The 23,503-nt window shown below is 44.3% G+C and overlaps 1 protein-coding gene across 2 annotated transcripts in view; it reads left to right on the top strand.

Moving 5' to 3' along the window:
- SMYD1 (SET and MYND domain containing 1) overlaps positions 1 to 23,503 on the top strand; it is a 109,285-nt gene that overhangs the window by 23,673 nt on the left and 62,109 nt on the right. For both annotated transcript variants that reach the window (XM_029593059.1, XM_029593051.1), the window contains exon 2: positions 21,628 to 21,804. In XM_029593059.1, coding sequence (XP_029448919.1) covers positions 21,628 to 21,804 — 177 coding nt within the window. The remainder of the gene's footprint in view (positions 1 to 21,627; positions 21,805 to 23,503) is intronic.

The following is a 23,503-nucleotide window of genomic DNA, read 5'->3' as shown; positions in this document are numbered from 1 at the left end:
TGGGGGAGGCTGACCTTCTATGCCCAGGTGGTATAGCAGAATCCCTCTGTTTTGTGCTGCTGTGCTATTAGTGGTAATGTTGCAGGGAATAGGATGACATAGATTGGGTGTTCAACTTAAACTTTACTATTAATTATTCAGAATAAATAAACCAACGTCCAGTCATGTAGATAACTGTCCCTTTACATCTGTGCTCTCACTGGAGAATTTATAGTGTAGACTCTTCTTCCTTTCCTCTGTGTATTTGTCCTCAGTACCTGGTCCTGGGTTAGAGCTTATTCCTCAGGGAGTGAGAGAATAAGACATCCCAGGTGGGCAGAGAAATCCCTCTTTGTGTGGAGGATCCCCTGAGTCTCAAAATCGTACCTGAGGTCCACACAATTCCGGTTCTTCCCAGGCCTGTGTCCCAAGAGTGGAGATCCAGATGGGGTCTCCTCCAAAAGATCTTGTCTCTGCTCCTCGGACTCCTTCTGATGTGACCTCTCGTTAGGATAGGTCTACTGATGAACCAACAGGCTAAGATAGCCAGTTTCAGCCATGAGGAAGGGTGGCTCAATACCTCTTCAGAAACCAAAAAAGGCAAAACACTTTCAAAGTCCAAAAACATTTCTTCAGAAGTGGGGAGTCACTGTTATCCTTCTTCTTCAGGGGAAGGGGTACACAGTCTTCCCACCCCTGGCCCCTGAATTAGGGTCTGATCCTCACCAGAACTGGACCAGAGTCTCACACCTGGTAAACTCAGGAAAAACTGCCCAAAATGTAACCAAGATCTCTTTTTCCAGGCAGATCCTGACAGACAAGGGGTGCACTGCAAAGATCTCCTCAAAAATCAACTAACTCCCAAATCGGCTCTTTATTCTCCAGCAGAGCCAAAGGATGCCTATGGCCAATATGGCCTTGGCCATAGGCGTCGCTGTCCGAAGTGTGCGTTAGTGCTGCTGGTGATGTCATCTATCACTGTTGTCAGAATGGCGCAGCCCCACCAGAATCACCGGCAAGGCCTTAAAAGGAGAAGGAGCGCTGCGGACCTTCTGGACTCAATGGCAGGGCTGCCCTGAGGAATAGAGAGAGCAACGCGGCATAACCAGAATTGTCAGCACGGTTTGAGCTTGAAGAGGAGCACTGCCAAAATCACTGGCAGGGCCCGAGCAGGAGAAACCTTGCTGGAATCACTGGAGGGGCCTTAGGAGTTGGAGGAGGAATGCTGCGGCCCCACTGGAAATGTCAGAAGGGCCCTGAGGAGGACAAGCACCGCGTCCTTGCCAGCCATTCTGGCGGGGCCTTCGGTGGATGAGTTGGCGAGATGCCTGCTCTACAGGAAGAGCACTAGGCCAGAGCTGGGCTGGCCCCAAGAAGAAGTCATCCTGTTGGTCACAGGGACTGAATAAGGAGACTGCTGCTGCTGCTGCTGCTTCAACAATTGAGAGAAAAGTGAGAGAGAGCATATGTGTGGTGTGTGCACCTGAGAGAGCATTTGTGTGTGTAAGGCTGAGAGCCTTTGCGTGTAAAAGACTGAGAGAGAGCATGTGTGTGTGTGTGTGTGTGTGTGTGTATGTGTGTGTGTGTGTATGTGTGTGAATGTGTGTGTGTGTGTGTGTATGTGTGTGTGTGTGTGTATGTGTTTGTATGTGTGTGTGTGTGTGTGTGTGTATGTGTGCGAGAGAAAGAGAGAGAGTGACAGCGTGTGTATGTGTGAGACTGAGAGTGAGAGTATGTGTGTGTGTGTGTGTGTGTGAGAGACCAAGGGCTTATCTATGTGTGTGGAGAAACATTGTAGGCAACAGCCCCCCTTCCAATCTGCCTGCTAAGCCATGATAAACTCAGGGCATCTGGAAATCAAAAGTTCCCAGGTCTGGAAAACAGGGATTTTTTTAAAAATCCATATTAGTTTTAATTATTGGGTGTTATTTGATGTGTCTATTTTAAATTATTTTATTGGTGTGCGAAAAAGTTTATATGATTTTTTAATTATTGAATGATATTCTATTCATTAGCTGTTTTGAATTATACTTATTATTGGTGTGGTTTACTACTATTGATGAAATTTATATTTCTTGATTTTATTGTTTTATGAGGAATGGTAATGTTTCTTCCATTGTTGCACAGCTTACAGAATTTGGCTAGTTGAACTTTCCTGTACAATTTTTGCCTACACATGTCTATTTATATTTTACTAGCCGTTAAGCCCGTAACAACGGGATACATTTAAAAAAAATTTCGATCTATTTCCTTCCCATTTCCTCCCCCTCCCCTCACCTCACTCTCTCCTCCCCCCTCTATTCTCCCTCTCCTCCCCTCACCTCACTCTCTCCTCCCTCCCTCCCCCCACCTCACTCTCTCGTCCCTCTCACCTCCCCCCTCTATTCTCCCTCTCACCTCCCCCCTCTATTCTCCCTCTCCTCCCTCCCCTCACTCTCTCCTCCCTCCCCCCTCTATTCTCCCTCTCCTCCCTCCACCCTCCCCCTCACTCCTCTATTCTCACCCTCCCCTCAGCTCACTCTCTCCTCACTCCCCTCAGCTCACTCTCTCCTTCCTCCTCTCAGCTCATCCACAACTGGCAGACAGGGGGGTGTCCCTCCCTCGCGCGCATCGCCGCCTACTGCTCCTCCCTCCCTCCCTCGCGTGCGTGCCGCCGCTCCTGCTTGTCGCCGCCGCCACTCCTGCTCCTAAGGAGCAGGTGCCATTTTTTTTTGGGGGGGGGGCACGCTCTGCTTTGGCCGACGTGCTTGCATGCGCGGTAGAGCTGCTCTCTACTGCGCATTTGCGGCACGTCGGTCAGGGCTCCCTTATCTAGTAGATGGTCTCCTCTGTTTTTCAAGGTCTATGTTCTGCATGTGTGACTGAGGTGAGGTATTCTGCTAGAATGTAGTTTTTGTATAGGGATCTATAGTAGTTTGGCTTGTTCTGTTTTCCTAATAGGGGGTGTATTGGTGTTTTAGGGCCTGTGTAATATTTGCAGTGTTGCCTTTTCATAGGGAGTTCTTGTAGTTTGAATGCTGTCAGTCAGTGCTGTTTTGATATAGAAGTTTATTGTATTGTAATTCTATTTTTTCCTGGCTTTCTGAAGGCAAAGTCCATGCTCATAGTGCTTTACAGTATGACTAATACCATACAGGTTCCAAGTATCTGTTTTGATTTTTCACAGAGTTTTCTGGTTGGCACAAAAGCAGTGCGTGTAAATATAATATACATGTTGTAAGTGATATTTTACCTCAGAAGACTGTACTTGGAATATCCTTTTGCATGTAAAATCTGTTATTATAAATGCATAACTTCTAATTGTGTATATGGACAGTGTGACAAGGTGGGTGCAAAGCTGTAAGGTTTGCCTAATACCCTTGCACCAGCCTTTGGCATTGCTGCACAAACATCTAACAATCTCCCAACTTCAGTGTCATGTGTTCGGGTGCAATTTTCACTTGGCTATAGGTGCCAAATTGCCCAGCTACAACTCTGTTATCCAGAAGCCAAATCAGAATGACCACCCATTCTCAAGGGGGAGGTGCTTTTCAGAAATAGGGTCATTTTTCAAACTGTGGTAAGGCTCCCTGTGAAGAGTATTGCACAGCCATAATGCAGAAGGAAGGAGGGGAGGGAGGGAGGGGGAGAGAGAGAGAGAGAGAGAGAGAGAGAGAGAGAGAGAGAGAGAGAGAGAGAGAGAGAGAGAGAGAGAGAGAGAGAGAGAGAGAGACTGGCCATAATAGCATGTCCCGTAGATAGGTATTTGTATCCCTAGGATAGGCCCACCTAGTAACTCGAGGTGGGGATTAGGTAAGAGTGTAGGGAGATTTGGGCAAGGGAGAGACCCTTGCCCAAATCTCATCTTGGAGTGAGGAAACTCACTCCAAGATGAGATTTGGGCAAGGGTCTCTCAACCTAGCTTGATGTTACCCAGGTAGAGAGTCCATCAAGCTAGGTTGAGAGACCCTTGCCCAAATCTCATCTTTGGGTGAGTTTCCTCACTCCGAGAGCCAGCTAATCTTCACAAGAGGCCACTGTTCTGTTCGTACGTCTCATGTAGAATGTGAAAGCGGCCCCTAACCCCCTACACTCTTACCTAATCCCCACCTCGAGTTACTAGGTGGGCCTATCCTAGGGATACAAATACCTATCTACGGGACATACTATTAGGACTAGTCTCTCTCTCTCTCTCTCTCTCTCTCTCTCTCTCCACAATTATGAAACTTCACAGTCTCTGGGGCCTGTGTACCAAGAAATGTTAAACTCAATCCTTTAAAGAAAGAGTCAAAGAAACTTTGCCTGAGCAGCTTCAGAAACACTAGGGAAGATACAGATTTCCTGAGTCATTATTTTAAAAGGTAGTTTCTGTCAGACTCATTCTTCTCTAAGACAATTTGTTGAACTTGATCCAATTCTTGCAACAGATTCAGAGACCTTAGGCTGATCTTCTGGGGCTACTTTCTTATCCAATCCTTTTGATTGGAAGATAGGGAGATAACACACTATCAGTGTTAAAGGAATTACCTCCCATGGGATGTGCATTACCTATTTCAAATAGCTCTTGAACAAGTCTACACTGAAACACCAGAAATATAAGCTGCTCTTCTTGACTGAGTTTGTTCTCAGTCTTAGAATGGAGTAGTTTATTATCTTTAATAATGTCTACATTCACCTTCTGAAAGGTAAGTAAATAATTGATGCTTAGACGATATTGTACATTTGTAGTTGTGTGGTCATCCAGAAGGGTTGCTTGTTCATCTACCAGAAGTAAAAGCATCACTGTCTCAAGCTTCTAATATATATTTCTAATTTTATAATCTTAGGAGCACCCAAAACACTTGTTCATTTCTAATCTGATCCTTCCCTCTTCCATTGACCTCTTCCACTCCATACACTCCCAGAGTTGACTACTCTATCACTTTAATGTTTAATGTTGTATACTATATAATGCCTTTACAATTCAAAGAATTAATCAAAACGGTTTACAGAAAACATACACAACGTTCCATAAATTAAGCCGCCAAAACATTCAATAAAAATTAACAATATACGACATAAACACTTAAAACAAATAATAATCACTTCCTTGTTTCCAGGCACACTCCCTTGTTGGGAGCCTTAGGATTTTTAACCTCAGTCACAGTAGCTATAATCATCTTTTTTTGATTGTTATCTTCTTGAGGTTCTGATAAAGAATGAATTCTTGTATAAACAGTACTGATTCTCCCAAGAATAATATGAATTCAGACTGTTTTTTTCATCTTTAAAAATTATGGGGATAAGATTTAACCACTGGCTGGCTTGCAAATGTATATAGCTAACTCTGGTGGGATATTTAGCCACACAACTGAATATACCAAAGTAACTTAAACTTAGCTGGATAACTTTATCAGGCTTACTTTAGCACTACTCTATGACACAACCAGAGTTAGCCAGATAAGTTATATGCTATGTTTGAATATCAGAGTTGACCAGATAACTTAATCTGGGCAACTTAATTCCTCCCCACAACACCCCCAGAGTGTCCTTGCATTATCAGTTAAGCTTTAGTTGCATAATGAGTTATCCAGCTAAACTTTAATCAGATAAATAAGTAGCTGAAATATTCAAAATTCGGCATTTAGCCCGATAACACACAAGTTATTGGGATAAATGTTGCTGAATATGAACCCCTTTATGGAAAAAATCAGGAGGGATGTCTTAAAAATCACATGGAAGATAAAGGAACAAAGACAAACTGATATCTTTTGAATTCAAAACAATGCCAATATATGTGTACAAAAATGGGAGTGAGTCACACATTGTTGTGGAGTCAGGAACCCAGCAACCAGGAATACCACCAACATTGCAATCTCCATTTCTCTCATGGCATTTATATGCCCCTCTGCTGTGGGGTCACTTATTGAAGAAGGTGAGGCTCCCAGCTGTGACTGACATGTAAATCTTCAGAAGATCCCATGATGGTTCCATCCACCTATGCCCCAACAACAACTGTAGAAGAACACCTAATCCCCAGTGCAAAGAAATTGTGCCCTCTAGTGGCAGCATTGTGAGTAGGGACCAAGCTGCTTACTGAAGGTAACTCAGCACTCACAGACAAACTGATCACAATACAATCCATGTGACCAGTTACAAAGGGTGAGAGCTTAGTTCATATACCCTTCTCTTTATCCATTGCTAGAAAGCACGAAAAGAAAGCTCTGCAGTTTAGCCTGGAAATAGGATTACTACCTGGCTTAAGTCCAAATTTCACTAGATATATATATCAATACCAGATATCTGTCTACCAGGATGTGGAGTGACATGTTGGAATGGAGGTATATATGCAAAATCCTAGAGAATGTGAAAAACAGTTTACCTGGGAAGCATATGGTAAAATAGTTTTCACGAAAGCTCTCTAGATAACTAGGCATTGTGTAATGATCTGATGGCTTGGTAGCTTCCCTCCAGTCATGAGCTCATGGTAACCTAAGTTCCATAGGCATATGGCAATGGACAAGATAAGAGCACAGATACTGGGCAATAAATGCAATAATACAACTTTTAGTTTGAAAAATTTACATTCAGCATCTTTCAGCACAAGCTCAAGAAACAATATATAATACTCTGAAAGGCACATCATGCAGTTCCTGCTGCACAGCATTCCAGGGATCTCATCTGGGGATAGGGAAATACCTTCAGTACCTGAATGTGATCCACTTTGAAGCACTGTAAAAAAATGTGAAAAGTGGAATATAAATCTAAAATAAAATTTAAAAAAAAATGGTCTGAGCAGTGGCGCTTTTGATTATATTTAATTCTCTTTGGATATTGCTTTTCTTTTCACTTATTACATAGTGTATTTATCTTCAGTCTGTGACAGAAGTTGCTTGATTTCTGGGGGAATGTGGTTTTAGGAGAGAGTTTAAAATCATGTGGTGAAGTGAGTCACTATTATAATGTGCACGTTTATGAATACGTACAGATAGAATTTTGATATATATGCTTTTGTCATTTAATAACATTTCTTCTGTTACCTTTTTGTTGCTGAAATTTATCTGTTAAACAAAGGATAGGGGTTGGTTTTTTTTTACTTGGCAGCTTTGGAAAAATGCATGTCAGCAGACAGAGGTAGAAGGAGAAAGAAGAGATGAAATGGGAAGACAAGAAAAGTCTAAATGACAAACTTCCTGTGAAAATTATTACTGAATATTGGCAGCTTGTGCACAGGAGGAGTTTGTGTTTTAACAGAAATATCGGCTTTCTTGAACTGCAGCTATTCAATTGGAATAACTGGTGCTGCTGGAGAGAAGCAGCCAGCCTACCCCTATTAGAAATTATGCTTCAGTCTTATAATAATCTCCTTAATGGATGCCGATATACCTACACACGTTCTGACATTGACACGAATGGTGACCGAAACCATCTGCACTGTTTTTATCAGTTCTGTGACTTAATTTCCTTATAAGGAATTCGTTAGCTTGTGCTCCATCTTCCTACCCTCTTGACTTGACAACTGATACAGAACAGTCTTGTGATTCATACTAATATCCTACTGCCATTTTAATAAAGAGAAAAAGCAATGTGCTTAGCATATGCTGGGTCATATTCATGATAATTGTTTTCCCTATTCAGTGCTTATCTAAATATCCTTTTTGAATAAGACAATAGCACTGTTCTGTTCTCAGCATGTATGTGAATTATTTTAACTCTGCACATTTTTTTATTAATGTATTAATGATGATAGAACATAGGTATGTATGTATAGGAAGCATAGTGGTTTAGCTTTCCTATGCTAAAACCACAGGTTCATCTAAGACGGAACTGTTTCCACAGCTCCTGTCTGGTTGTACACTTTTGTTCTTTACTGCTTACTGAAAAGGAAAGGTGCTAGGGATGTGAATCGTTTTAGGACGATTAAAATTATCGTCCGATAATTTTAATATCGTCTTAAACCGTTATGGAACACAATACAATACAGATTCTAACGATTTATCGTTATAAATCGTTAGAATCGTGAGCCGGCACACTAAAACCCCCTAAAACCCACCCCCGACCCTTTAAATTAAATCCCCCACCCTCCCGAACCCCCCCCCCAATAACTTAAATAACCTGCGGGTCCAGCGGCGGTCCGGAACGGCAGCGGTCCGGAACGGGCTCCTGCTCCTGAATCTTGTCGTCTTCAGCCGGCGCCATTTTCCAAAATGGCGCCGAAAAATGGCGGCGGCCATAGACGAAAAAGATTGGACGGCAGGAGGTCCTTCCGGCCCCCCGCTGGACTTTTGGCAAGTCTCGTGGGGGTCAGGAGGCCCCCCACAAGCTGGCCAAAAGTTCCTGGAGGTCCAGCGGGGGTCAGGGAGCGATTTCCCGCCGCGAATCGTTTTCGTACGGAAAATGGCGCCGACAGGAGATCGACTGCAGGAGGTCGTTCAGCGAGGGTTCCGGCGCCTCGCTGAACGACCTCCTGCAGTCGATCTCCTGCCGGCGCCATTTTCCGTACGAAAACGATTCGCGGCGGGAAATCGCTCCCTGACCCCCGCTGGACCTCCAGGAACTTTTGGCCAGCTTGTGGGGGGCCTCCTGACCCCCACGAGACTTGCCAAAAGTCCAGCGGGGGTCCGGAAGGACCTCCTGCCGTCCAATCTTTTTCGTCTATGGCCGTCGCCATTTTTCGGCGCCATTTTGGAAAATGGCGCCGGCTGAAGACAACAAGATTCAGGAGCAGGAGCCCGTTCCGGACCGCTGCCGTTCCGGACCGCCGCTGGACCCGCAGGTTATTTAAGTTATTTGGGGGGGGGTTCGGGAGGGTGGGGGATTTAATTTAAAGGGTCGGGGGTGGGTTTTAGGGGGTTTTAATGTGCCGGTTTTTCGATTTTTCGATTTTTAACGATTTTTCACGATATTTTACCCCCCCAAACGGCAACAATACGATTCCCTCCCCCTCCCAGCCGAAATCGATCGTTAAGACGATCGAGGACACGATTCACATCCCTAAAAGGTGCCACCCCTGCAGAGAGGAGAACTGAAAGGAGAGAGTATGGGGAAACAAAGAAAAGCAAGTAAATTGTAGGAATAAAAGAAGGTATCAAATAAAAAAGAACAAATGTTAAAGTGAAATACAGAAAACCAATTTAAAAGCCACAGAAAAATAACTGGCTCAAGGATAAAAGTGAAATCCGGGGTCAGCACGGCAGATCTGTTAGCAAGCACTGTATATTGCCATGAGGAAGGTGCTCAGTTTGATCCCCAAGTCAGGTCTTCTGCTCCCTGACTCAGCAAGGTCTGGGGGATGCAGCAGGGGCAGCGTTCACAGCCCCCAGGAGGAACAGGGTGACACCTAGAAGCCAGATTCAGGGTCCATAATTGCAGGGCTCCAGAAGGCGCTCTGGTGTCTGGGCACTGGCCCAGAACCTTCTCTGCAATGAGCAGACTAGGCATATTGTGGGTGAGGTGGGGAATATAAGGTAGGGATAATTCCCCAGGTAGTTGTGAATGAAGCCTCATAGCACCAGATCCCTGCGCTAGCTCTGATAGAGCTGGAAGTACCACATGGTATCTATGCCACAGAAAATGAATAGAGTTTAAAAAGATTTAAATTAAAGTCAATAAATAATAAGACGAAAGAAAGATTAATAAACTTGTGACCTCACTTCTTTAGTAAAGTCTCTCAATTTCTCTCGAAGCACACTTTTCAACACTCTTCTCAGTTACTCCAATTACTCAGATATCTCAAACTGAAGATAGTTCAAACCTCTTTAGATTCCCAAATTTATCCCAGCTTCTTCCCACTGTACGTGGTTAGAATACAATCCCAATTTTTTACCAGAACATAGTCCCAGTTCCATACTTTTTCCTGAATTCTTAAATACTTTAGCTCTCCTATGGGCCGATACAGTAAAGTGTGCTCCAGCGGAGCGCACTGTTAGCCCGTGTTTGGCCGCACGTTCTAAACGCGCTATTTTTACCCCTTATACAGTAAGGGGTAATAGCGCTTCGAAAACACGCAGCCTACCCCCCCCTAAAACTAATAGCGCCCGCAACATGCAAATGCATGTTGCGGGCGCTATTAGTCATTCCCGCGCGATACAGAAAGCAAAATGTGCAGTGAAGCCGCACATTTTACTTTCAGAAATTAACGCCTGCCAAAGGCTGGCGTGAATTTCGGCTGGCACCGGGAAGTGTACAGAAAAGCAGAAAAAACTGCTTTTCTGTACACCCTCCGACTTAATATCATAGTGATATTAAGTTGGAGGCCCCAAAAATTAAAAAAAATTAAAAATAAAAAAAAAATGTAAAAATCTGCCCGTGGCCCACAGGTTAAAAGACGGATGCTCAATTTTGCCAGCGTCCGTTTTCTGAACCCGTGGCTGTCAGCGGGTTCAAGAACCGACACCGGTAAAATTGAGCGTCGGCTGTCAAACCCACTGACAGCCACCGCTTCTGTCAAAAAAGAGGCGCTAGGGACGCACTAGTGTCCCTAGTGCCTCCTTTTACCATGGGCCCTCATTTGTATGTGGGCCGATACTGAATCGCGTGCCCAGGACACTGGCCTTTGCACACTTCAGGAGAGCGGGCGCTCGCCGGCTCTCCCGCGCTTCTTTCTGTATCGACCCACTAGTTAGTACCTGATGGGCACTTCCCTCCAACTTCTTACCCTTTTAGATCCTTTAGTTTCCTTCCCTCTTTGCCATTGACAGGAATACTCATTTCCAACTGGATTCCTCTACACTCCAGATTCTCTCAAGATGAAAGACACCAATCTCCAAAGGTTTTGGTCAATGAGTCTCGGGTACCAAGGGCCATCAGCTCCCAATAGACCAAAAATACTCTCTGAACCCAAAGAGGGGAAAATCAAGCAAGAGATAGGAAGGATGGAAAAATGTTCTTGCCTCACGACAGAGGAGATAGTCCAAAATAGCTATGATAAAGTTTAAACTCCTCTGCATCAGGTCACTCTCAGGTTCACCCTCTGAAGGAGAGGTAGTACACTGCAGGTTTTCCCTATCCCTGATCCAACCTTGAACACAAGGATGCCCCGATCCACTACAACAAGGGGGGACCAGGCTCTCTCAAGGGATTCTCCAGTGAGTGAGACATGGGTGAGTTTGAATAACTGTGTGGAGCATCCCTACCACCACGCTAAGGGCTTCAGAGGTCTAGATCTCTTCCCTGCCAGCAAACCCCCGGCATCCCAGGATCTACCTGGTGATGCTACGGCAAAGAGTATCAGCGGTTTGGGCATTGATAGCATCCTGGAAACCGCAAGACCCCTTCATTCAGTCTACCAAATAAAGTGGGGAGGGGAGTAAATTCACACGGGCAGATTTTAAAAGCCCTACGCGTGCTGGGCCTATTTTCGAAAGGCCCGGCGGCGTGCATAAAACCCTAGGACGCGTGTAAGTCCCGGGGCTTGAAAAAATGGGCAGTCCGAGGGCAGAGAGGGGGTGGGGAGGGCTGGGGCGGGGTGGTCCAGGGGTGGGGCGGAGTGTGGCCAGAGGCCTCAGTAAGGCTGCTGAGCCGAGGATCGCACGCCGGCCCTCGTCCTGCACACGCACGTTACGCCTGTCTCTTGCCTCTTGCAGGCATAACTTCTACAACAAAGGTACGGGGGGTTTTCTTTAGGGCTGGGGGCAGGACAGGTAGCCGATGCCTTGATCACTAATGTATTGTTCAAATTCATATAACCTTATTTACAGGCCCAGATTTAGGTTTAGGCAATTGCTGCCGATGTCAAATTTTCATTGGCACTGGAGCATCCCTGCTGCCTTGCCTCTATCTGGATCTGCTCACACTGTGGCACTGGTCCACAGCAGCAACTACTTGACAAGAATTCGGCATGGGGTGGTACTCACGCAGGCGTCTTAGGACTTTTTTAACATCCTCCTGATGACTCTGTAGATCTTGAGAAAAGATCAGTATATCATCGAGATATACTACTACACATTGATAAAGTCCTGTAAGATGTCATTCATCATATTTTGAAAGACTGCAGGTGCGTTACTTAAACCGAAGGGCATGACGAGGTATTCAAAGTTTCCATCACGAGTGTTAAAAGCAGTCTTCCATTTGTCTCCTTCTCAAATACACACCAAGTTGTAAGCTCCCTTAAGTTCTAATTTGGAGAATATTTTGGCTCCTTGGAGCCTATCGAACAGTTTGGAAATTAAGGGCAGGGGGTACCTGTCCTTGATGGTAATTTCATTCAGACCCCTGTAGTTGATGCAGGGGCGTAAGGTGCCATCCTTCTTCCCTACGAAAAAGAAACCTGCACCAGCAGGGGACTTGGAAGATCTGATAAATCCGGAGTGAGAGAATGGTTGTGCGAATTCCACAAAGAACCTGTACCCTTCCTGGGATACATTGTTTCTAAGAACGGTTTTCAAATGGACCCCAAGAAACTTGAGAGTATCTGGGACTGGCCTCAATCCACAGGCCTGAAGGCACTGCGTCGCTTCTTGGGCTTCAAAAATTACTACCGATCCTTCATTAAAAACTACTCATCATTAAAAGTCCCTCTAACTGCTATGACCAAGAAGGGGGCCAACCCTGCCAATTGGTCTCCAGAAGCCATCTCAGCCTTTCTGATGCTCAAAGAGGCTTTTCAGAATAAGCGGTGTCTCTGCCACCCTGACCCACACCGTCCTTTCATTGTGGAAGTCGACGCATCAGACGTTGGTGTAGGAACTGTGCTAAGTCAGTATAGCAAATCTAATGTGCTCCATCCTTGCTCCTTCTTCTCAAGGCGCTTCTCACCTGCTGAAAGAAATTATGGGATAGGAGACAAGGAGCTTCTCACAATCAAGCTGGCTTTTGACGAGTGGCGTCTTTGGCTAGAAGGCGCACAACACCAAATAGTTGTGTACACCGATCACAAGAACCTGGAGTACCTTCAACATGCTCAACAACCACCATCAAGCAAGATGGTCTCAGTTTTTCAACAGATTTGACTTCCTTCTGAAGTATCATCCAGGAGAGAAGAACACTTGGGCTGATGCCCTATCACGATCCTTCTCACCTCAGGATGTGCCGGATGAACCCCATCATATTATTGATCCCGAGAGGGTGGTCCTCGCAGCCACCCACATGATACCCACCGGGAAGATGGTGGTGGACAGAAATTTAAGGAAGAAGCTGTTGAAGTGGGCACACGATTCCCGTCTGGCAGGCCATCCAGGACAGAGTCGTACTCTAGCCATGTTGCAAAGATACTATTGGTGGCCAACCATGAAGAAGGACGTACAAGCGTATGTGGGTGCCTGTGCTGTCTGTGCTAAGCAAAAACCAACACCTGGTCATCTGTGGGGCTTATTACAGCCTCTACCATCATTGGATAAACTATGGACACATATAGCTACCGATTTCGTAGTGGACCTGCCATCATCCAATGGGAATAACACCATATGGGTCACGGTTTACCGTTTCTCTAAAATGGCACATTTTGTAGCGCTACCAGGACTACCCTCTGCTACTGAGTTAGCAAAACTCTTTATTAAACACATCTTCCATCTTCATGGAATGCCTAAGCATATCCTATCCGACAGGGGAGTGCAATTTACTGTCAAGTTTTGGAGAGCATTATGTCAAAAATTTGACATCGCCTTGGACTTAACCTCTGCCTACCATCCTCAGTCTAACGGTCAGACTGAGAGGATGAATAGAAAGCTGAAACAATTTCTGCGATCCTATGTCAATTCTAGACAGAACAACTGGGCTGAATTACTGCCTTGGGCAGAATTTGCCATCAATTTGCATCCTGCTGCCTCAACGGGGTCTTCCCCTTTCCAGCTTGTCTACGGAAGACAACAGTTACCTCCTCTGCCAATTCCATTGTCAGTATCCTCTCCTGCTGCCCAGGCTACCACAGCAGAGTTAGCCCAACTCTGGAAACAGATGAAGGAGCTTCTCCTCAAAGCGGGACAAAAGGCAAAGAGAACCTATGATGCTCATCATCAAAAGGCACCACAGTTTCAGCCTGGAAACAAAGTCTGGTTAAGCACCAAGTACCTTCGACTTAAGCTTCCTTTGGCAAGATTTGTACCTTGCTATGTGGGACCTTTTTCCATCCTCCGGCAATTAGGAATTCTGACGTACAGTCTCAAACTGCCACCATCTATGAGGATACACAATGCATTCCATGTATCTTTACTAAAGCCAGTGATGCTTTCTGAATTCTCCAGGAAAGACCCAGAACCTACTAGTCTGTACACTGAAGATGACATTGAATATGTCGTTGACGACATCCTTGATGTACGTAAAAGAGGCAAGAGATGGGAGTATCTCATTTCATGGGAGAACTATGGTCCAGAAGAGAACACCTGGGAACCACTGGCCAACATTACAGACAAAGAGATGGTACGCCAATTCCACCTGGCACATCCACGCAAGCCCAGACCACCTGGAAGAGGTCTTGGAGGGAGCCCTTTGCAGGAGGGTACTGTTGCGTCAGTCAGTAGCAGATGGCTGCAACCGCTCTGCCTTACCTCTTTTCTTCCCTTCTCTCCTTCCTTGGGCAAGATGGCTGCCTCCGGTGCCGAGTGCCGAGGGCCTCCAACCTAGCATGGGCCGAGTGCTGAGGGTCTCCAACCTAGCATGGGCGTTCCAGTCTGCCATGCTCACTCCCATGGCCTCCGAGGGCACACGTGTGTACACCCTCTGCGCTCAAATACACGTCATGGCGGGAACCTTGGGGGCATCCCCACCACATGACATCAATACCTCCGGGTATATCAAGCCTCCATTTCGCTACCACCTTTGAGTTAGCACAGACTTCGGTTTAGCTACTCTGACCGCTCTAAGCTGCACGCTTAGACGCTGCTTTCACTCCAAGAGCCTCACTCCACCACAAGCTCTAGACACCCGCTCCTCGGGGGTCTCTCACTTCCAACTTCCCTCCGGGGCTCTACTAATTAAGACAACCGCTCCTCGGGGGTCTTTCTCTCTTTTCTCCATTTCAGGATACCCGTCTTCAGGTACTCACTCTTCGAGGACCTATCAGCCTAGGTATCCTGCACCACGGACCTTCGGTCCCATCATCTCATCACCAGGAAGAAGCCTACACTCCTGTGAGTACCTCCACGATCCGGTGCTCCATCTCCACCCACCAGCCGCAGTGTTACCTGCACTGTGAGCTCCCGCCTATCGTGAACATCTGGGTGAGAATCTACATCCGGGCCTGTTGAACGTATTGGCACCTTGCAGACCTCAGTGCCTTACCTTCCTGTCTACATCATCTACCTACAGCAGTATAATAAAGCCCTCCATCCATTCTGTGTCTGCTAACTGCATTCAGCCTATCTCTGTGGTTCCCCACGGGGCCCTTCCCCGTTGGAGTCATCTCTACAGCAACCAAGGGTCCACAATGCCACAAACACAACAGGTAGAACATGCAGTGAGTAATAGCGGTCGCAGCCGCCTGCAACCGAGGGTTGTAACAGTTTTAAATGTGCTATTTGCTAACTTCATGGAGTGCCCCCTAGTCCTTCTATTATCCAAAAGAGTAAATAATTGATTCACATCAACCTGTTCTAGACTTCTCATGATTTTAAAGACCTCTATCATATCCCTCCTCAGCCATCTCTTCTCCAGGCTGAACAGCCCTAACCTCTTTAGCCTTTCCTCATAGGGGAGCTGTTCCATCCCCTTTATCATTTTGGTTGCCCTTTTCTGTACCTTCTCGAGTGCAACTATATCTTTTTGAGATGTGGCGACCAGAATTGTACACAGTACTCAAAGTGTGGTCTCACCATGGAGTGATACGGAGGCATTATGACATTTTCCGTTTTATTAACCATTCCTTTCCTAATAATTCCTAACATTCTGTTTGCTTTTTTGATTGCCGCAGCACACTGACACAACAATTTCAAGGTATTATCCACTATGATTGCCTAGATCTTTTTCCTGGGTGATAACTCCAAATATGGAACCTAACATTGTGTAACTATAGCATGGGTTATTTTTCCCTATATGCAATAACTTGCACTTGTCCACATTAAATTTCATATGCCATCTGGATGTCCAGCCTTCCAGACTCACAAGGTCCTCCTGCAATTTATCACAATCTGCTTGTGATTTAACTACTCTGAATAATTTTGTATCATCTGCAAATTTGATAACCTCACTTGTCGTATTCCTTTCCAGATCATTTATAAATATATTGAAAAGCACTGGTCCAAGAACAGATCCCTGAGGCACTCCTCTGTTTACCCTTTCCACTGAGAAAATTGACCATTTAATCCTACTCTCTATTTCCTATCTTTTAACCAGTTAGTAATCCACGAAAGGACATTGCCTCCTATCCCATGACTTTTAGTTTACTTAGAAGCCTCTCAAGAGGGACTTTGTCAAATGCCTTCTGAAAGTCCAAATACACTACATCTACCGGTTCACCTTTGCCCACATGTTTATTAACCCCTTCAAAAGAATGAAACAGATTTGTGAGGCAAGACTTGCCTTGGGTAAATCCATTCTGACTTTTTTCCATTAAACCATGTCTTTCTATATGCTCTGTGATTTTGATCTTTAGAATAGTTTCCACTATTTTCCCTGGCACTGAAGTCAGGCTCACTGGTCTATAGTTTCCTGGATCACCCCTGTAGCCATTTTTACATATTGGGGTTACATTGGCTACCATCCAGTCTTCAGGTACAATGGATGATTTTAATGATAGGTTACAAATTTTAACTAATAGATCTGAAATTTTTAGTTCCTTCAGAACCCTGGGGTGCATACCCTCTGGTCCAGGTGATTTGCTACTCTTTAGTATGTCAATCTGGCCTACTATATCTTCCAGGTTCACAGAGATTTGGTTCAGTTCATTTGAATCATCACCTTTGAAAACCATCTCCGGAACTAGTATTTCCCTAACATCCTCATTAGTAAACACAGAAGCAAAGAATTAATTTAGTCTTTCTACAATGGCCTTATCTTTCCTAAGAGCCCCTTTAACCCCTCGGTCATCTAACAGTCCAACTGACTCCCTCATAGGTTTCCTGATTTGGTTATATTTTTAAACTTTTTATTATGAGTTTTTGCTTCTATGACCAACTTCATTTCAAATTCTCTCTTAGCCTGCCTTATCGATGTTTTACACTTAACTTGACAATGCTTATGTTTTTTAATATTTTCTTCAGATGGATCCTTCTTTAAATTTTTGAAGGATTTTTTTGGGCTAAAATAGCCTTTTTTACGCTTCTATGATTATTTTTTAAACAATGTCCATGCCTGTTGTACACTTTTAACTTTTGAAGCTGCACCTTTCAGTTTTTTTCTACCTTTCTTCCTCATTTTATCGGTTTCCCTTTTGAAAGTTTAGTGTTAGAGCTGAAGATTTACATACTGTTCCCCTTCCAGTCATTAGTTCAAATTTGATCATGTTATGATCACTATTGCAAAGTGGCGCCACCACCGTTACCTTGCTCACCAGATCCTTTGTTCCACAAATAATTAAATCTAAAATAGCTTCCTCTCTCGTTGGCTCATGGGCCAATTGCTCCATGAAGCAGTCATTTATTGCATCCAGGAACTTTATGTCTCTAGCATGTCATTATGTCGCTAACGTTTACCCAGTCAATATTGGGGTAATTGAAATCTGATATCAAAGAGAGTCAGTATGGTAACCCAAATAGTAAACTAAACAAAAAAAGGGGACCAAAAATATATATATAAAGAAAAGCCTAAATGATGGTGTCAGCAAACCTGTTCTTGTGGTTTGTAACAAAGAAACCAAACCGGTCTTCTCAATCATTCACCATCATTATCAAAATTTTTATTTAATTCAAAATCATTTTTTTGTATATTTTTATCTTTTCATTAAAATAGTATTGAACCATCAACTCTCATCCATGAGAGAAATATAGCCAGCAGTCTCTTTGTCAGAATGATAAACACAGGCTGACAAAGAGACTGCTGGCTATATTTCTGTCATGGATGAGAGTTGATGGTTCAATGTTGCGGTTCTGGCCGCGAGCGCTGCGACCAGACCCTTACCTCCGTGCTTCTGGACCTACTCCCGCTTCTGGAGGCCTGGTTTGCACCCCGTTTGGTGGCGTCCCCGTGGGGGCCGCGCCGCCAGGAAGCTTCCCATGGACACCCTGCTTCTAGGCGCGTGCGCGTGCCACTTGGATGCTTTTCTAGGCCGTTTCCCGCCAGTGGTGACTCCGCCCAGTTCCTGACGTCAGACGCCATGGCCTTGATAAGCCGGCCGCGGGCACTCAGTCTTTGCCTTGCAACGGGCTTACCTCCTGGTTCCCTGTTGCGTCGTGCCCCGGAGTGAGTTACCTTGCTACTCGCTCCATTCCTGCTTGCCTGCTACAGTACCTGCTTGGTTCCTGCTTGCCTGCTACAGTTCCTGCCTGGTTCCTGTACCCGAGTCTTGCTACAGTTCCTGCCTGGTTCCAGTATCCGAGTCTTGCTACAGTTCCTGCCTGGTTCCAGTACCCGAGTCTTGCTACAGATCCTGCCTGGTTCCAGAACCCGAGCCCTGCTACAGTACTTCTACTGTCCTAGTCTGGTTCCAGTTCTCAGTCCTGATCTACAACCCACCTAAGTCCCAGCGGCCAGGCCCCTATGGGCTCCTCCAGGGGGGGCTTCGGCTTCCAAGGATGAAGCCGCCTAAGTCCCAGCGGTTGGGCTCCTACGGGCTCCTCCCGGGGGAGTACTAGCTTCCAGGGTGAAGAGCACCTCTATGTCCTGTCTGAACATCTGCCTCCCGGCCTGCCACATACTAGAGACATTGACCACCTTTCCTAGTCTCCTGCAGGTCGGCCTAAGGGTCCACTAAACTGAGACTCCATAACAGTTCAATACAATTTTAATGAAAAGATAAAAATATACAAAAAAAATTTTTTGAAGTAAATAAAAATTTTGATAATGATGGTGAATGATTGAGAAGACCGGTTGGGTTTCTTTGTTACAAACCACAATGACAGGCTTGCTGACACCGTCATTTAGGCTTTTCTTTATATATATATATTTTTTGGTCCCCTTTTTTTGTTTAGGTAATTGAAATCTCCCAATATTACTGCACTGCCAAATTGGTTAGTTTCCCTGATTTCTCTTAGCATTTCATCATCTGTCTGATCATTTTGGCCAGGTGGACCGTAGTATACTCCTATTACTATATTACCCAACACACATGGGATTTCTACCCATATAAATTCTACTGAGCATTTAGTCTCTTGTATGACCTTGTAGTCTCTGTTGGACTCTACCCTTCCGGACATAAAGTGTCACACTCCCACCAAGTCGATCCTCCCTATCATTGCAATATAATTTGTACCCTGATATAGCACTGTCCCATTGGTTATCCTCCTTCCACCAGGTCTCTGATTTGCTAATTATGTCTATCTCATCATTTACTGCTATACATTCTAACTCTCCCATCTTACTTCTTAGACTTCTGGCATTGGCATACAAACATTTCAAAGTGGGGTTTTTGTTTGTATTAACAACCTGCTTTTCAGATGATATGGATAATTTGGTATTCTTTAGTTCAGATGTTTCTTTACTTATAGGCACATGGACTATGTTTGCTTTTATTGGAATCTTTTTGTTGGGATGCCCTAACTCTCCTATTTCATTTGTATCTTTTAAAGATGCATTCCTCTGAACCATGCAGTGCTGAGTAACTGTCGCCTTTCCTCTTTGTTCTAGTTTAAAAGGGGGAATCCAACAGTCACTCGGCATCGGCACACACAATTCTGTGCACGTTGGAGGGAGAGCTGGGTGTTTGTTGATGACGATGTCACACACATCAGACTACTTAGCCTGCTGAAGCTGGACTCTTTGCCTTGGAAACAGGTTCCTTAGCTTGTTCCTGGTTCTTGCCTTGCTTGCTGTGTGCCTGGTTTTGGATTCTGCCTGCTTGCTACCTGCCTTGACCTTGAACAATTCTGGATTCTGCCTGCCTTGACCTTGGGCTGGTTACTGGATTCTCCTTGCTCACTGCCTGCCTTGAAGCTGGACTGGTTACTGGATTCTCCTTGATCGCTACCTGCCTTGTCCCTGGATTGTGTAGGATCTCACTTTCCTTCCATCTGCCAGGCCCTAGACCTTCTGTCAGACTCTGCTGCTGTGTTCTTCAGCTCTGTCTGGTTCCTGTCTTTGGTTCAGCTTGTTTCCTGTCTTTGGCTTGGCCTGGTTCTGGTCTTCAGTTCTGCTCCAGTTTTCAGTTCTGCTCCAGTTCAGCTGTGCATTGTGCAAGCCATCAGCCTAGTTACAAGTCATCAGTCTAGTCTCAAGCCATTAGTCTTGCCCTTGCTAGTTCTCTGCTTCAGCTTGTCTTTGCTAAGCCTTCAGTTATGCATCCTGCCTTCATACATACTCAAGAACTCTGCATGGTCTGCGTCAGGACATGCTCGCCTGCCATTTGCATGAGCCTTGAGGTTGTGCCATGGCACAGGGGCTTACGCATTCACTGTTCCTGTTCATCAATCCGAAAGGGCTTCAGAGTGGCCGGAGATCTACCCCCAGGAACCACCAGAGGGCTGACCAGCCCTGACATTACATTTGTGTTCTCTAGTAGAAATGTGTAACATTGTACTCATATAAACTTAGAGTTATCATTAAAAAAATTAAAACAAATTCAGTAATTTCCAACAGCCTATTAAAACTTGGACAAGTTCTAGAAAATTAAGGAAAATCAAGGAACATCTTTATTCCATAAATGAATAAAATAAGAGGGAAGTCCTCTATTCATCCTACAATGCTGGATCAAGTCTCTTCTACTGGTAGGAGGAAAGAACTGCTGCCACTAAGAAACAGCTTCTGCTGCTTGGCCAAGGGAAGGACCTTGTTTGGCCTGAATAAGTAAAGTTGCCACTCTTAGACCACAGAACTACTGCTCTTCCATTGCACTTTTTCGCAATGCATTTTGCATCAGATTTTTCAGGGACCTTGCATTTGTGCAAGAACAATGCATTTTTATCCTCTTGTAGCATTAGAAATTGCACAATATAAGTACGAACAAATAAATAATAAATAATAGTGAGTGGAGTTTGCAAAATGAACAGTACCTTATTGCCCTAGTCAGATATAGCATGGCCCAGGTCAGGCTCACCAACTCAGATCTTCCATTGTTTCATGTGGGTTCTCACTGAAAATGTATCATAATGGACATCATGTTGAACTAATTGTTCAGGACACAATCCTAAAGCGAACATTTGTCTGAGCAAGTCTCTTAATGCCAGCTGAATGATGATCCTGCTGCGCTCATGCTTCACTTTCATCACAGTGAAACAACATATGACAGAGGGGCCAGGAGCATGTTTCATGTAAATAAGAAAGAATAGAACAAGCAATTAATAAAGGGAGAAAATGTGGAAAATAAATAATAACAGTCATCCTATCTAAATCAGTCATCCTATCCACATCTGGTGGAGTTGATGAGAGGTAGGGGAAGTAAAGGGAAGATAGATGAAAAATGATACAGTTATATGAATAATGTTTCTACAGACCCTTTAAATTATATGTATATACTATATATATAGTGTTTCTGGGGGAAAAAAAGTTCACATATTGAAAAAAGTGAATTAATAACGAGGTAGAGCAAGTACGGGAATGTTGATTTTGTCATAGGACTGAAACGCTACAGGCATTAAACTTTCATGCAACTACCAAGCAAACACACTAAGCTTATAGAGGTTTGTATATATAGCTGCTGACTAAAGGTATATTCTGTTGGGTTTTCAGCCTTACTGCCCATGTGTGCCATAACTGCTTTAAGAGGCAAGAGAAGCTCCATCGTTGTGGTCAATGCAAGTTTGCCCAATACTGTGACCGTACCTGCCAGAAGGATGCCTGGACAAACCACAAAAGTGAGTGTGCGGCTATCAAGAGGCATGGAAAAATACCTAATGAGCACATCAGGTGAGCCGTGATCTGTAACATCTTTCTTTTTCAGTTTTATTCTCTCTCTCTTTGTACCTCCCCAACCGTCTCTTAAGGATAAATCATTATCCACGATCTCTAATACTGTCATTGCTTTTTATTCCTTACCGTCTCCCTTGCATGACCTTGTATTGCAGCAGTCCCCTAAGGTCATGCTACCGGGCTCCAGGATCTATAAGAGCTACTCAAGAGAGAGTCTCAGATTAAAGCAGAAAAAAAAGAGAAAAATATTTATCTAAGTCTCAATTATAGTTCTCTGCTTCAGATGTGTAGCACGGTCATTGCACTTTACCAGATTTATTATATCTTTATGCAAAATGTTGTTGTTTCAATGTCATAAAAACTGGAAGCAAATGGTGGCCAGGTAGTTTAGAATAATAGGCTGGTAACCAGGAGATTAGAAATTTAAATCCTGCTTTTTGACCTTGTGCTAGTCACTTTGAGCTGATGTATTAAAATGTTAAATTTTCTTGCAAAGAAGCCAATATGTGAAAAAGAAATCACGTAAAATACTTCAAAATACACAAAAATGCCAAAAGCTTGCCATTTTGCACAGTCTCCTTTTGCGAAAAATGCATATTTATATTTTGTCCCTTCCCCATAGTAAACTTTTGCATATAGTCTGCTAATTGCAAAAATGTATTTACATTCATAAATAATGAGCTATTGTGATGCAAATGCTTGCAAGGCAACTCATTAATTATGAATTTTATGAAAGCCAGCACACAAAAACTTCTTTGCATGCTGGTTTTCACCAAAAAGATGGCTACATCTAATTGAAGTATAGTTTAGGGGGGAATTTTTGGCCATCCCAGAAGCAAATTTTGGCACACAATTTTGGTACTCAGTTCATTTGCATGAGTAGCTAAATTGCAAGTGAAGGAGGCCACTAATCTATGAGAAATACCATGAGTTAGTACATCGAACCCTTTATCCCATTTATCCGGCTGCCCACCTGCCTGAAAAGTCGTTTGCAGCAGGAAGTCACTGAACCCAGAGATAGTTGGCATACAGCATCCTGGTTTAAATAACACACCCAGAACATACGAACGTCGGTATATTAAAAGTTGTTAAATAAATAAATAAATAAATAAATAAATAAATGCCCAATGCACGTATCAATTCCGGGGGATGAGCTAATGAATTGGACTCGCATGCGCCGAGCGTATTTTAAAAGCCATCGAGGTACATGCAGCATATCTCCTGCAGCACGCACATCTCCAAAGTTTTCAAAAAGGGGGTGGGGCATAGGCATGGTCTGGGCATGCATGGGCATTTTGAGGCATGAACCTAAAATGTATGCATAAATTCTGCTGCAACCCAGCGCAAACTGAGGCCCCCTGCCGCATAACTTTATTTCTAGTACGGATGTTGTGTAAGTTAAAATTTAAAGAAAATTAGGAAGATCTGCAGGGTTTTAAGAGTCAGAGCTAACTGGAAGGAGTGAAGGCTATCAAACCGGGGGAGGGGGGGATTGGTATCTCTTAACTGGGTGTACTGGGGATGAACTGGTAAAACTGGAAAATCCTCTGATTTGCATGGTAGAAGCGGGATTTGCGCGCACATGCCCGCGCCCACCTAACGTTTGGCGCTCATGTGCACGTGACCAAGCTATTTTATAACATGTACACATTTGCGTGCGTAAGGTATAAAATAGCCTCGTACCTGGGCACAGGCC

This window comes from Rhinatrema bivittatum, chromosome 1, assembly GCF_901001135.1.
Source record: "Rhinatrema bivittatum chromosome 1, aRhiBiv1.1, whole genome shotgun sequence".
Classification (NCBI taxonomy): Eukaryota; Metazoa; Chordata; class Amphibia; order Gymnophiona; family Rhinatrematidae; genus Rhinatrema; species Rhinatrema bivittatum.
This window is presented reverse-complemented; position numbering and strand designations above follow the sequence as displayed.